At 37.7% G+C, this 16406-nt stretch overlaps 1 protein-coding gene across 5 annotated transcripts in view; it reads right to left on the minus strand.

Annotated features, from left to right (window-relative positions):
* The window catches only part of CDH13 (cadherin 13), a 508761-nt gene that overhangs the window by 403327 nt on the left and 89028 nt on the right, over positions 1-16406 (minus strand). For 3 of the 5 annotated variants that reach the window (XM_074582826.1, XM_074582825.1, XM_074582823.1), the window contains exon 2: positions 7375-7486. Coding sequence is in view for 4 of the 5 variants with exons in the window: in XM_074582825.1 (XP_074438926.1) it covers positions 7375-7486 (112 nt within the window). In the remaining variant the exon portion in view is untranslated. Of the gene's footprint in view, positions 1-7374; positions 7695-16406 lie in introns of those variants that run through there. The other 2 variants (XM_074582824.1, XM_074582822.1) reach the window with 2 other exon arrangements.

A 16406-nucleotide genomic window follows, 5' to 3' on the forward strand; every position in this document is an offset into this window, starting at 1 on the left:
TGAATTTCTCTTTTGCTATCAGCTGCATGTAAGCGGCTCCAGAATTGACTCCATGTTGCTGCATTCTTTAAAGCACCCTCGGTTCTGCTTCAGTTCTCTCCACAGCCAGGACAGAGAGAAGGTTGCACTGATGATTTTGGTTTGGTTTTTTTTCTTTTAAAGAAAGAAAAATCAAAGCTAGTACTGAAAGTGGAGCTCCTATCTAAAACAGCAACATCCCAGATCCCTATAGGAATCATCTTTTAGGCCTTCCCAGGGCTCCCAATTTTATTTTTCACCTGGTTTAAAAAGAGTTCTTTGGTAAAGGAATTTCAGATTTTTGTTAAAGATAATCCCTTTCAGGTAGGCTTTCTTTAGACAATTTCTTATTTCAGCAAATTCTACCACTCACCAGGGTTGGTATTTTTTCAGGGATTAAAAAAAAAAAAAAACCAAAAAACAAAACCAAACCCAGAACACAAACATTTTAGTTGTTATTCACATCACAGAACATGTCATGCACTTACTCTACTATCTACAGCTTCACTTGTCTGCCCAAGAAGAAGCAGTAGGTACAAGGCATACAAATATGTACAAAGTCATTTCAAAATGACTAGGGTTTTCAGGATCAATCCATAAAAAGTTACTTTTTCCTTTCCCTACTCTAGAGGAAAGAGTTTGGGTGGATAAGCTGAACAGAGACATAAGACAAAGTCAAGAACCCTAGCCTCCAGGCTAGAAAAAAAGCACTCCATCTAATAAATTTCTGAAAGGCTTCATGAGTTTACTGCCAGTGTTACTTATTCTCAAAGCCAGACCGAGAGATCAGATGCCACAAGAAAGCTATGTTAAGAAGGAGACGTGGCCATTAAAGCAGACAATAGCTGATGCGGACAGACAGATTGCTCTGTCCAGGAAAGACTGCTTTAAACACGCAAAGGGAAAGAAAAACTGCAAGTTGAAGCATGAGCATAATTACATTAGAAAAGTTATAATTTGATTTGGATTAGTAGAGAGAAATCCTAAAAGCTAAGAATTAATTATGAACTACATCTACAATTATTTTCAAGAATACTCACATGCTTTAAGATATCATTAACTTAAATGAGATTCTATGTTTAAAGGGAGATTTAACCTCACATGCTCCCATTAATTCTTGCTAAATGTCCACACTGCACTTTGAAATGTAATGGAAAAGGTTAGCTAGCCATGATTCTTTTGGATGGTGCTTTCCTAAGATCCTCAAATTAAAAGTTCTGTCAGAAACGCGGTCTGGGAAAATACAAATCTATGTGCCACAGAAATGCATTAATGTCTCAGCATGTAGCAATTTGCGTTGCGTCTGTTTGTCAGATATGAACAACAGCTTCCTCCTGACAAAGCTGGGCTGGTGCTGTAGCCTCTTCAGCATGACCCCAGCTCTAAACTGTAACCAGAACTCACATGCCCCTACCCTTCATTTCCTCAGGAAGATGACCCTGATAAATTTTGTCAACCATAAGCAATTAGCGTCAGACTATTTGCTTGCTGAATTTATCCAAAGCTAAGCTACTGTATTTTCCTAAAAGACAGATTTTGGCCTTCCAACATGTTTAAACACCTGCAGAGAATAAGGCTGCCTCTTAGCTTGCATTGTTAATCAGTTTGGGAGTAATCCCTTAGTTAATCTGATTTTTGTTTTGGAATTGCCAACTGGAAACGAACAGAGAAGTCTTCCATTGAAGCAGCTGGGGACATGATTAATACAAGGTTTGCACTGCACTGAGCGAGAGACCCAGCCTGCTAATACTGAGCAGTCGGTCATTGATGTAGACTATTAGAAGAACGGCTGGCATGCTTCAGCCAACCAAAGCCTACATGTTTGGTTTTGGTTTGTTTGTTTTTTTTTTTTTTTTTTTTTTTTTTTTTTTTTTTTTTTTTTTTTTTTTTTAAGAGTCTCCAGAAGCAAATTAAATCTCAAACCAAGTAATCTGCTACTTTTACGTCCCTAAATCAAGACCAACACATTAACAGACCATTTACTGTCACTGCAAAGATCCTCACACACTTTTTTTTTTTTTAAACCAGGGTTGCATGGTTTTTCTCAACAGAAGAGACAAAACACTGAGTTTAGCTCTGAATTTCCCCCACCTTGGATTTAAAATGTCAAGAGGACATTTCACAGACACATATGGCTTTCCCCCCATTACTTTACAGGCACTGAACACATTCCTGAGAGATTTTGACTTAGCCCTGAAGATGTTTTTCAGAGGCTAAATAGTTCTTTTGCATTGTTCAGTCTAATGTTTTTCAAAACATCAAGACTTTTCAAGAACTAGTTTAATTAAATGTATATGCATTAAAAAAAAATAATCAAACAGTCTATTTTAAACTCATTTCCCCTCAGGTCCTGCTAATAAGCTGACATGCATTGTTTGGAAGGCAACCATCTGACCACCTGGCACTCAACACCATTTTTTCCTGTTTTATTTTGCTTTAATCGTGTGCAAAAGCAGTTTAACAGGGGATATGATATTCTGTTATGTTGCAATATCAATCTGCATACATTTATTCAGAGACACATCTGAGATGCTTTATATTATTTAGTCACAGTCCATATTTGCAATACACACGCAGACAGCTTTCTCCCTCTGCGTGAGAATTAAGCACCAAACTTCAATTAGAAAGCCATGCCTCAGGTATTTAAGTGCTAAAGGATCTTCCCTTTGAAGATCCTCCTCACTTTGCCTCCATGAACATGCTGTAAAGTTCCCAATCTCCCACTTCAAATATTACTTCCATAATTTTGCAACCATTTTGCATACCCTCAAATATTTCCTGGAATTTTGGTAACGTGAGTTTGGCTTCCCACAGCCATTTACATGGAACAGTGCGATTAAGAGATATCCCTACCATCTGGCTTCAAATCTTAATATTTCTGTCCACGTGGCCTAACAGAGTCCTGGACGCCTGGCCTTCATCACGTATTTAAGTGTCAAAACTGAAGCTCTGGTATTCAAATTCTATACATGGGTATGTGCACATTACCATTAGTTTAGAGTATAAAAAGCATTCTGCTATCTGGATAAAAATGTTGACAGACACATTTCTATAGAACCTGCTACCACATGCCCAGCACAGAAACCTAGTCATTTTTCAACATTTTCTAAAGTACATTTCTTAACATAGCAAGTGATCTATGTGAAATGAGAATAGTTTTAAGATGACTGTAGAATTCAAAACGTATTAAAGACTTCTTCATTTTGAATAGCCACAACTGTTTCAACAAGGGTATGTACACCTGTATAGATCCGTACACCCGAATAGGTGAAAAATCTATAGTTATCTAGCTATTACTCCAAAGTCTAGACAGTTTTCCCTGCAAGAAATTGCTAAACCAAAAATCTTACCTCAGTAGAACACGTTCTTTTGCAAGCTACAACTACTACCTGTAGTTCCAATTACCTAAAACCTGCAATATTCAGCACGAAGAGTTAATGTTGGCCTATAAACCTCATGTGAAAACGCTGTAGAGGATTTGGCATATTACTATATATTGAAGTAGGCTGCCCCATGAGCTCTATACAATCCGCAGAAAAAGTGAAGCAGGAGGAGATGAATCAAGTGCGTGTGTGATAACACACGCCGTACGGATCAGTAAACAAGAGTAACAGCAGTAATATCGATAGCCTGAAACAGTCACAGAAAGAGGCCATCTGTACAGTCAAACGGCATCGGAAGCGGGAAGAGTGGATGGGATAGATCACAAGTCTCACATGGCATCATCTGAGAAACAATAGGAAGTGTTTTGGTGCGAGCACGGCTGGCGCTGTGATCCATGTACACACGCGATACTGTAATCGTAGAAGTGGTGTTCTCTGATCTTTCTACAAGCATTATTCAGTTTGAACAAAGGATATCTTGTTGGAGGTTACAGCTTTGCTAAACAACAGAAAAACTGCCTTTAAGCATTAATAAGCAGACTAATATATTTCCCATCATATGGGTAAACAAAGATTCTCAATATGGTTGAATAGAAAAGTCTTTGTTAAAATCCACAGACTAAAAGAGTACCCAAACACAGACAGACAAAGCCTGATCTTGAAGCAGCCCAAGCTCTGAAACATGCAATCTATCACGTAAGAGACAGAAGAGGTCAGCCATCAATTAACATCCAAATTAAAGCTTTTCAAGTAAGGGTCAAAACTTCCTTTGTTTTGACATTTAAATCACTGGCAATGTATTCCCCAGTTTAGTATGCACAACACATCACCTAACGCCTTTATGTTAATTGCCTCAATTTTTCAAGTGCACTATTTGATTCATTGTCAATTAAAAATATCCCCAAAAGCCAAGACTCATGTATGTTAAGTATAAACATGATTAATGTAACGCAATTACATTTCCACGTTTGATGAGTCTGATTAGGAACTTTCTATCAGCCTGGCATGAGGAAGCGTTGTCACTATGAGTGACCCGTCAGCCTTCCCAAAGACAAGCCTGCTGATGGGGAAGCACTGCATGGCCACAAACGTTTCAGAAAGGTGTAAAACCTGAAATTAAATGCTGTCAATTATCACCTTATCAAGAACGCAGCAATCTTTATGATGATCTCTATTTGATTGCAGAAAATGGTCCTAGGTCTAAACTAAAAAAAAAAGCTATAAGGAAAAATTCTAGTAACACAATTGCTTGTTAGAACAATAATTATGTGGACAGACCCTCTAAAATTTCCAGAAAGTGACTCTATGTATCCTTTCCCACTACATCAAGGGACCAGAAGCAGGAGAGCAACGCCTGATTTTGTTTGTGGTCATAGAAAACACAAATTATAAGGAGATAAAAGGGTCTGATGGGGGGGGGGGGTGGGGGTGGAGGTCAAAATTAGGAAAAATAAATGACAAAATTCAGAAAATAAGATTGTCCAACTCTGGAGGTTGCTATTAAGTGAGATGCAATGGTAAATCAGAAAGAAAAAAATAAAAGGCAGTTCAGCTTGAGCACAATGAGGAAAAAAAGCTAAGAAATAGCAACAGAATTAAGTGAGGCTAACAGGAAGAAGAGTATGCAAACACAACTGGACTCATCTAAATGTTATGACTAACTTATAAGTAGGCTTTGCATAGAATTGGTACAAACCAGAATAAGAAGATAAAATACTGCACCCTCAGTTTGGGCTTCTTTTCCTTCTTCCCGGCAGTAAATGTAAAATATAATTAACACTGCCATATGTAGAAGTAATAAATACATAAGAACAAGTCATAACCTATATTTAATTACAAGGGAGATACTAGCAATGAAATGTACAGTAGGTCCTTGTTTAAATTGAAAAATAAAAAAAGAAGAAAAAACCTGTTTTATTGCACTTCAGAAAAGAATTAAGGAGCTCCTTGGCTTATCGAGGACTACAAAAGCAATCACTGCTATAGGCCTGCTTTGCATATTCGCTCTATTAATTTACATAGCCCTGGTAAGCCTCACATTGCAATGCAACTGCTAAATTACACTGCTCTTGGGTAATGGGTATAAAAAGATGCAAGAGCATGCAAAGTGTATTCAAACACACAATTAAAAATATCAATTCTGTTGACAGCTGAAATGAAGAAACTGTGCAGAGGTTTAATGCTGCTGCATGAAGGACATACTGTTTACGAGTGATTGAATTAACTAGAATCATGCATTGACAGTCTGCCTTTGTCGAACATTACATATTAAGCCAATTTAGTGACTGCTTATTAAAATAATTTAATTCCGAAGATTGTTTCCAGGCATTTCTAAATCTCCTCCTTGCATTAATGATGGTGTCTTAATTATTGTGCTGGTTTCACACTGGTGCGGTTTGCTGGGTCACCAGAGAGCAGCCCAGTCAACTTTGGCTTAATCCAACTTGGCCTTCAGGTATTTGGGAGGACAAGCACAAATCAGCAGGAGATCTGGCCAGACACGCTACAGCCTCAAAGTTCAGAAGCAGCCAAAGAATACAACAATGGTTATTTTTATTCAGGTTAACACTAACTTGTTAATATTGTTTTTACTTGCATAGATCTTCAACTTTGCATGCTTATTAAATCTAGTACTCTTCCTATATTCTATTAATTTCTACTTTTAACCATGTAGGAATGATATGTTCATCAGTTCTTTAAAAGAACAACTTAAAATTGTCAAAAGAAGTTAGAAGTTTGAAATCTCTTTTCTAAACTGAATAATCTCACATCTCTGTGAATAATATTACTACTTATGATCTAAATTTCCTCTGAAAATGCAACTCAGACAAAGTAACTTACCAAAATGCTTAAACTATAAGTGTTATCTTAAAGGTTTTTAACTGGTTAAACCAGCAAAAAGCTGCATGACTTAAGTTTAAGAGTAATTTCAATAGACTCCAGCAACTAATTCTGACATTTCATTTTGAAGAGTTAGTGCCATTTTAGAAGCAAGCGTGCACAGATATTACACCTTTGTCCAAACATGCATAACAGTGAAAATACATCAATATGTAGTAGCGATATCTGGAGGGAATTGAGACGGGAAATGTGAGCATTTAATGAGTAATATTGCTTTGCATTTCTTGGTTTGACTAAACTATCGCTATATATCACATTGTAGGATCTAGATACTGTATGTAGATGCCAAGCACTGCTGTCTCACACTGCGTACCTCGAAGAATTCCCAGTTCAACAGCAAGCAACCAAGCATGACAAAGAATCTAATAATAATAATAATACGTATCACATGTAAAAATACTGGCGTGTTTAGATGTTATGAAAATAGCAGCACTTAGCATCTTTAAGTCTTCAAAACCATTGACCATTGGAGAAGGTACTGCCTCAGTTTGACGGTCTTGAAATCCCAGAGCCCCAGAACTGAGTGAACAAGTTGTAACGCTTACTCACAGAAGTATGTGAATGAACTGACGTCAGGAATGAAAGATAGTTAAACCTCCTTTAGTTTAATGCTTTGAGTATACCATGCCAGATTGGATTTTATAATGTGACACCTGGTCATTGGAAATATTACTGAATATCCCAGTTGTACGACACACGTAGTAACAATTTGCTTCATCCAGCCTCCTCTGAATTTCATGTAAAGAAACAGTGAAGTCTTGATAAGCAAGCCCTGATTTCCAAGATTATAGGAAAGACTATAAGAATTCAGAGTAAATCTACTTTAAGAAGTGGATCTAAGTTTTCACAATATTGTCCTGGATAATTATATATAGTATTTTGCCATCTATGACATATGGAACAGAGTGAAGTCTGTGGAGATATAGGATTAATGCAGGGGAGCCTAGACAGAATCACGGCAGTGGTCAAATTCCTATGTACAAAAAAAAGCTTCCTAATAAATGTCAGGAACAATATGGATACATAAGCTATTCTGATTTTTGCACAATAGTTATATATGAAAGTAACATACGTTTCAGAACTGGCTGGTCCTCTGTGAATTTGAATGGCTGTTCAATATAAAAAACCTTTTGCCGAAATCCAGGGACGCATTCTAAATCTTCTGCACATGCAAGCAGCAGAACCTGAGGAAAAAAAAAAAAAAGGAAACAGACTTTTAACATCCAACCGTTCATCCATCATGTTAGCTTCTGAGAATGATACTGGGTTTTAGGCTCAGTGCTCATAAAACAAAACATTGGGCTCCATGCTCATAACATAAAATATCCATCATATCACACTTCCCCTTCCAGTCTTGCTAAACAATTTTTATGTGAGCTTTTATATATGTGGGCTGGTATGGAAGTTACAAAACAGTAGCTTTCAAGGTTAAGTCCAATCCAGATCATCAATAAAGCATATTACTGGTCTTCGTGAGAACATGGGATATAATGTTGTTACTAAAATCACAGGTGAATACAGCTAGGCTTAGATATATGCTTAAATGAAGCATTTTTAAGTTGATTTAAATAATTGATAAATTAGGGTCTGCAAACCTAGTTTCAGAAAGTTGATCACCAGTTTACAGAAGGAATTCTTTATTCAAGGGTGAAGTTTCACATCAGAGAAGTTTCTTTTTATAAAAGAATTTCTTTGCTAACAAATATAAACTGTTGCCTTCTCCCCCGCCCCCCTCTGAGCCACGGTTAGTCCACTTTCTCTGTAATCAAAAGCTTGTTTACACCAAGGAAAGACTGAAAATTACATGTGAGCATCATAGTGGAGGTGGATCTGAAGGTTAAAGTTGAAGACAGTTTGTGACACCGTTAGCATGTGGTCACCAAAGGTGCCCATCACCACAGGAATGCCTGAGCAAAGGAGGAAGTTTAAAAGCAAAATCAATTGATTGGAAATAGGTACAACGCTAATCTCAGACTCTCTGTCTGAATAGAGACAGCAACCTGAAAGGCTATTTTTCTCAGCAGCTTTTAAATGAGACCACAGGGGTAAGAACTTCCAGGAAAGAGGCATCAAGAAAGATATTACTAAAAAGTTTAAAAGGCTAAAGAGAGAGGCAAAAAGCAGCAAGTTGAAGAGCAGGAAAAGCAAAATCTGTATTTTTCAACCGATAGATGTGTAGCCACATTTTCAGACATACTTTATGCTTCAGAACCTCCAAAGGTGTTTTTCAAAACCTGACTTTCAGCTGGTGTACACAGTGCTCTGATCTCAAAGTTGTTATGGCCAGCCTGCTGCTTGTTGGACAGCCGAAGAAAAATTGAGGAGAGAAGGCACACGTAGTGACCAGGAAGAAAACGGTCAAACATACACAGTGGTTCTGAATGACGTTCACTCTAAAACTCAAGTGTCCCTGCATAAACAGGTCTATTTACTAAAGACATCCTCAACACATGCTTACAATTTTGCCAATAAAGCTGTTGAGCTGTAAAGTGAGGACGATGTCTCCCCTTATGCCACACAGATGAGTGCTGAAGGCTCCTTTCTCCTTCACCAGCTCAGGTGACAAACTGCACTCTCACTTCCCCAGCCCAACAGCAGCATCTCACACATTTCTCAGTTCTACCTCCACCACATTATCATCCCAGTATGCTGATCCTGATCCTAGAGAGACATCCTGCAGAATTATAACATCTGCATGTTTCCCTCTTAACCACCACTCATAGTGCATTCGCTAAATCAGAGCAATACTTTATCTGCTCTCTCCCTTCATGCACTTCACACTCGCTCTAAATTTTATGTGATCCCATTTATAAAAACCAAAGGCAGCAATACCCCACCTGGTCTGCATTTGATCTTCTTATTGAAACCAACTGCTGGATCATTTGTTTCATGGCACTGACATTCGCTATAAAAGCTTGGCTAGAAGTGCTAGCAGACTGTGAGAAACAGCCAGAATATTTCACGACAATTAAGCTGGTGGTAGTCAAATGCAGCAGATGGACGCCTTTGCCTTCCATCCTGACCTGCTCTGTTTGTCCCTTTGAAGGATTAACCAAGACAGAAGAGAAAGACTTAAAGTAATACACCAAGCAAGGTGCAATACACTTGACTATCATTCACTTCTATATAACCACATAACTGCTGCCTTTCTTACCAAGGCCTAAAAAGACAGTGCCCAATCCCTCATTCAATTGTTGACACTGATATCTTGATTTTATTGGAGATTCTGGACTCTAGAGGGGTGGAGAATTGGATGTGCCCGCTTCGATCTTCCAGTGTTAGACAACTGCAAACACAAACTGACATGCTCAGAGCCTGCCCTCAAAGTTGTGCATAAAACTTAATAACCGATTATTAAAATAAAAAGCCTGATATGCATTTAAATGGCCACATTCACAGAAAGATAGACATGCATTTTCTGCAAATATTTTCTCTGTGCACAGGTGCATTTTTAAAGTACCTTTCTGACTCATGGTGTTACTGAATGAATATACATAGAAACGCAATCACAGCAGAAGGAAAATTCTTCCCATCTCAAGAAGCAAGCAACAATTGAAGCCAAGTTATATAAAGAATCCACATCAGGAAGAGAACCCAAGCAATATATGCTGAAATTTAACTACAAACAACTCTTCCCCTAAAGGATTAACAAGCAAGTAAGAGGCAAATCATGTTCTGATATCCCAGCTACTGGCATCTTAGAAGTTGAAAACTCTTGTCTTACAGAGCTATAAATAAAAAGCCTGCTTTGGACATCATCTATGTCAGTACTTAGAGAAGGGAATATGTCTACTTTATCACATTTGTGACAGTGTAAGTTGACTTTGAAATCTGGGCAATCTAAATAGGTCATGCGTTAGCTTCTGTAAGCCTGGTGCAGAAGCCTCACATAATACAGATGTAGCAAATAGAAAATGACCTTTACTCCCTTTGAAATAATTACAAGGCTCAGGCTTGGCCTTGCTGTGAAATGGAACATTTTATTCTACTTGTGCAATTCCAGGCACTTTCTTCTTCTCAACATGTCAGACAAGATGTTAAATTTGTCACCACACCGACCGTTTTTAATTAATTATCTTTTAAAAGCACAATTATTCTTTTAATTTGTTTTTCTCACAAAGAAACTTCTTCTGTTGAACTAGATGTCTATCTCATTAAAATAATTTCTGTTGGGGTTCTTCACTTTGGGGGAAAAAAGGTCTTTAAAAATACCTTGAAAAAATAAGCCCAGCAGATTTGTGTTGAAGGCAAAGAGAATCTTGTTCAAAGCAGAATGCATTCTGAATTTAAGCACCACGTAGATTTCGTATTTTTGAATATAATAAAAGGGTTTGTAGGCTGATAGCTGTCTAAAGAAAGAGCGCAGCTAACTACACAGAAAATAATGTTTAAGTGTCATATATGTAGAATTCAGAACATACAAGTAGTGAGTACTGGGCAATTAGTACAAAGGATCCTTCACCCACCACTAAAAAAGCCGTACTCTTGAGAGAATATGACAATTATGCAGTAAACATCTTTTGCTCATGAAAATCTGAAGGGGTAGAAGACTGAAAAGCAAACCAGGGGGTCGTGACTACTCACACCTAAAGATCCTATATTCACTGACAAGCAGAATCAAAAGTTTTTCATAACCCACCACTTTTCAGAAATGTGCAGAATGAAGATTCATTTTTAATATCCTGACAATTTGTCTTTCTGAATTTATTACCAGTCACTGTAAGGACATGTCACTAGTTCAGGTAACTCCTGTGCAAGTTTGGTCGCTGGGCTAGAACTACACTTCTGATGAGGTATCAAGCCTATGAAACACCATTTTTTTTGTAGTTAATAAAACAGCACACACACACACTGGTGACCTTAACTGGCCTCAACATTTGCACTGAAAGCTGCTCACATAGAACATGGATCGGAAAGCAAAAGAGGATGGCAATTTTATACCACACTGCAGAGGAAATTAATAAGGTCCCTGATGTTCAAGTACCTTTGGGTATTACCACATCTCAAAAGCCAGCGTTCTCCCTCCTCTGCTGGAGACTGAAAATTAGTCTCTGAAATGACCTTGCACAGAATTTCAAAATCTTTATGTCCTTTTTGACTTGCCCAGTTTCAGCACATGAAACAACTCCATTCAGGTTTGATTGGCTACATCCTCACTCTGGAAATTAATTTTCTCACCTTTTACCGTAAACACTCTCGTATCTTCATTAGCCCTACCTGTAAGAGATCAGCTTTCTATCACAAAAATGCAAGCTTCAGAATATTAATTGCATTTCGCACACATTCTTACGGTGTGAAGTTCATCCTTGTGCAAGGCTTTATTAAATAGAGATGTAAACGCGGACACCTGTGAAAACCATCTGCCCAGGCATGAATTTTCCACACAATAAATGCAAACAAATCTCATTTCACAGGGCAGTATCCTGTAGGACCACATTGTACCTTTGACATCAGGAGAGTAATTTGAAATGCAAACCAACATAAAATCCCACAAAAAAGAGCTAAAGTAGAGATCACAGTCATTTTTTAATAATAGTAATAAACCCAAAAGTTCAAAAGTTTGAGTCACTGCCTAAGAAATTAGGTCTTGGTTGGGTGGGTTTTTTTGTTTGGAGTTTTTGGTGGGGTTTCTTTGCAAGTATGGTTTTGGGGTTTCTTTTTTTATTCGATGCATTTACTTGGAAGTGAGTATTGAAAATTTATGCTTCTGAGCTTTTTTTCTGGAAGCACGAGGACTAGAAATTTGCTTTTTGCATATGAAAACTTCAGATTTTCATATAAAATACAGTGAGATCCTAAAAGCTGAGAACCGAGAGGAAATAAAAGTAATCAGAATAATGAGAACTGCCATCACTGAATTAAATTGCACATGACAAAATATTTTTATCATGCAGATCAAGATCTTTGAATCTTAAAATCCTATCTTCAGGTGCTGCAACACCAAACCCACAAAAATGGATAGGGAGGAAGCCATCAGAGAAGAATAACAAGTAATAAGCAGCACACAGTCACAACGATTTGCAGAGAGATGATGAAATCCTGCCTTCACTAGGTCAGTAAGAACTATTCATTGATTTTATGGTTTTTTACTCGGGATTTAAATGAAGGAGTTATTTAAATGAAATTAACAGAGGGATACTTACACGGAATAAAGAGAACACTGCTTTAAGTAAGGTTCTGATTCTGCATTATGCAGACTCCAATTAGAGTGTCAGCGGGTCCTAAGGCAATTGTTTCATCAAATCTCATACAGACTGGACATGAAGCTCTCCTTGTCTTCTGTATTTTTTAACATCAATTGGAGCAGAAAAAAAAAAAAACACCTCAAAAGCCTGAATAACTTACCCTCTGATTGGCATAATTAACAAAGGTATTTTAACACTGCATAAAGGTGTGCTGAATTATTTATCTCTGAAAGTGACTAAATTAAACAAAACACACAGTTCTTTTGCATTAATTTGATTTCTCGAGCACTACAATTTGGGGAATTTTTTTATTCAATATTTCCAATTTGGAGGGAAAGCTTTCACTGTTTTAGACTTTAACCTTTCTTCTTTTTATCAGGAAAGAGCTTCAAAAAAAAAGAGTATTCACAATCTCTACAGCTCTACCTCTAAATCTGATAGTGAATTCAAGTCATTTTTGTAAGAAACGCTATTAAGATTTGGCACTAAGATTCTTCAAGGATGATAAATATTCTTTTAAAGGGCCTACATATCCATTTACCGCATAGCTCTGTCCTAAAAGTGAAAGTCACACTTGGAGTAGTGAAGGGTGGGCTATGAAAATGCAAATTAGAATGACTTTATTGGCTCAAATGAATTCAGTTCTCCTGTCACTAAGCAGTCTGACTGCGGTAGGCATCCATTAACCAGAAAAAAATATGACAAACTCTTTTGTGAGACTATCTAGCACAGGAACTTTCTTTTTATGAGCACTTTCCTTGTGAATGTATGTTTATTATAAGATTTTTATCACATATTCAGTAAAAATTGTGCATCTTCCATGACACTGGAAATCTTGTTAAGTTATTCAAGAAGCAATTTGCCAGCACTGGTGTCCCAACAGACAGCTGCTTTCCTTCTGAAATTCAAAACCTCTAGGAAGAGGCACTATCAGTTAGTTAAGATATGACCCCGGGGTCTCTTCAGAGCCCAAAGCAACTCCGGAGTCCAAACAGTTTAGGGTCAAGAAGGATAATATGAGAAGTGTGCTAGAAAGTATTGGAACACTTCCGCAGCACCCTATTTGAAGCCAGAGTTGTGACAATTCCTCTCTCCCCAAGTGCTGACCTGCCTGGAAGCCAGTCACCTTTTTCTGCTCTTCTTCCAGTCACATCTGCTCCCTGAAGCAAGTTACCAGGTAGCTCTGCAAAAGCCAGCACCCACAAAATAGCGTAGCTGGAAAAACATGGTCGGGTGCGAGACCACCACAGTCTGCCCTTAATCTGGTTATGCTGCCATAAAACTGCACCCTAAAATTAAGGGGTTTTTAAGAAACTCTTACTAACAAATCTTCCACGCATCAGAACTCGAGGTAGCTTAGAGTTCCTTGACTGGGGAACCCAGAAGAGCCTCATAGACTCCTGGAAGGAACAACCTCTGCTGTCACAAGCAGGGACAACACACAGTGTCTCCTGGCCAGATCACTTGATCCCAATCACAAATAATTCGTCCTGTATTCCACAATTCTAGACCCTTATTCCAATGGTCATTTCGTAGCTTCCGGAATACATTTGTTCATGGTCAATTTACAGCCATTTATTCTCGTACAAGCCTTGTCTCATAACTTAATTAACCTTTCTCCTCTGTAACTCTTCAATTTGTTAGGCTAGACAACCCAAGCTCTTTCAATCTCCTCCTATAAGAATACATTCCTTTGATCATTGCAGTAACCTTTCATTGTGCCTGCTTAAGTTTGCACGTGTGCAAAATACACAAAGAATTCCAGATACGTGTTCTCCAGGGTCTGTTAAATGATAGTAGTGTTTCCTTAAGCCAGAAATACGTCGCTTATTCCTTCCTAAAACTCCACTTTTCCATTTTAAAGTCTTGTGATACTGATGGATCACAATTATTCTGAAATTAACTAATGCACAAAGAGCTGAAAAATTTGACATCGACAGAGCTACTGCCTCCATTTAGCTACAACAGCATTAAGCGGCTTTTGCAAGGAGAATGAGGATTAATCTTTATGAAATACAAACACAGATGCAAACCCTCGTGCATTGCTAAATCTATGCCCTTTCTGACCAGATGGGAGCTGACTCTGCTCACAAGTGGCAGGCATCTTACAGCACAGAGCCCAAGCTTAACCTTCCCTCTCAGTAGAGCTTATTAGCTGAGACTCAGGATTTGCCGATAGGGGATGGCTTCCACGCTCGAGATGGCCCGTACCCATATGGCTCAGAGTGCCGATCAACTTACTGTTTCATCTATGTCGGCATATCTGAACATTGTTCAGATTTTCATAATCCAGGCAATAGCTATCATACCAGTTCATTAAGGATTGTAATGATTAATAACAGAGGCCAAAACCTGTTCCTTGTGCTCAAAGTAAGTAATATTTTAAATTACTCAACTATTTAACAAGTAAATACCTACCCATCATGATTAATAACACCATTTAACAAATACGACTCCTCAGACAAAAGGATGGGTTGGGCTCCAAGGTTATTTCTTTGTTTATTTTTAGGTGTTATGAAAAAAGTAATGATATTTTGCTGAAACCCATACACCATGGGTTAGCCTATTTAGAAAAGCTGCACAATAAATTCATTTTACAGGGCACAGAATAATGCAAATGAGCCATTCAATAGCACTCCTGTACCAGTGAAAGAGGCATAAAGAAGAAACATTGAAAGTCAGAGTTCTGATCTAGTTATACTGCACGGTACGGAATTACCGAAACCTAAACTGCATTACAACAATAACCTGTTCAAAGATCTGCTTATACCAAACATTTTATTTATTTATCACCTAATGAACTAAACAGGTTGATCCTATTTTCCAGCAGTAATGACTTCATGAAACACTTAGATGAATGAAAATATGGGTCTCTCTTTGTAAACAAAGAAAATAAATTAAGAATTGGTTAAACATATTTATAACCCATCACATGCAGTTGCATGGGGCAAAGTCATTATTCCACACAGGAAAACCCTGATGTGGCAAAAGCCATTAGAGAAAAAATTAAAATCATATTTCTTACAGCAGATAGTGGGTTTTGGATAGAATGGCTGGAAACTATAAGGAATATGATATATGTTTAATTTCCCAACAGTGTGATCATTATCAAAAAAGGTGCAACCTCCCATCCATCGTTTTCTTTCTAATCCACAAGTAATAGAAGAAAGCAATTATTACTGCACCACAAAACTGAACTTAGTGTAACATTGAACATCTGTCTTTTGCACTGGTAAGCTAAAACCAAAAATGAGCTTGCTGAAAAACAATCTTTTAAAGAATAGCGTGGTTTTGAGTATTAAACACATACACAGTACTATCATCTTGGAACATTACAAAACCAGGAACCAAGCCCCAGAACTCATAAAAGTACCAGGAAAAGTGAAAGTGTCTGTTTTTCAACTTCAAGAAAACATTTGTTGAACGTTTTCTGACCTTCTCCTACACAGTCACAAACGCAAGATTTTTAAAATTAATACTTTCAAGCAAATCCCTTGATTCAAGCAAGGGTATTGGAGAAAACCCAAGCCTAACATCCAAAGGCTCGTAGTAAAAATTGAGAAGCTGCTACAAGGCAAGAAGCCTGATACAAACCTGTCTATTGATTTTGACATGCTTTTATTTGACTTCAATGGGAAGAGGACAATATATTCTGTAGAACAAGCTATAGCCAATTTTTTTTTTATTTTTTTCCCCACAAAGTTATCTGCACATCACGTGGTTATTTTTTCTTTACCACAAATCATCCTGAGCAATAGCAGTATGATAGTATTAAAATAAGTAGTTCTGAAGACTGGCTTCCTATTAGTTTCTGTTTAAAAAATGAAGCTCATGGGTGGATTCTTTTTTAGTAAGCATGTTAATCGCCTCCATCTTTCTTTCAGTGGGGACGTCAATCCATTCTCTATCTTCACTCCAA

This window comes from Larus michahellis, chromosome 4 (assembly GCF_964199755.1).
Source record: "Larus michahellis chromosome 4, bLarMic1.1, whole genome shotgun sequence".
NCBI classification, from domain to species: domain Eukaryota; kingdom Metazoa; phylum Chordata; class Aves; order Charadriiformes; family Laridae; genus Larus; species Larus michahellis.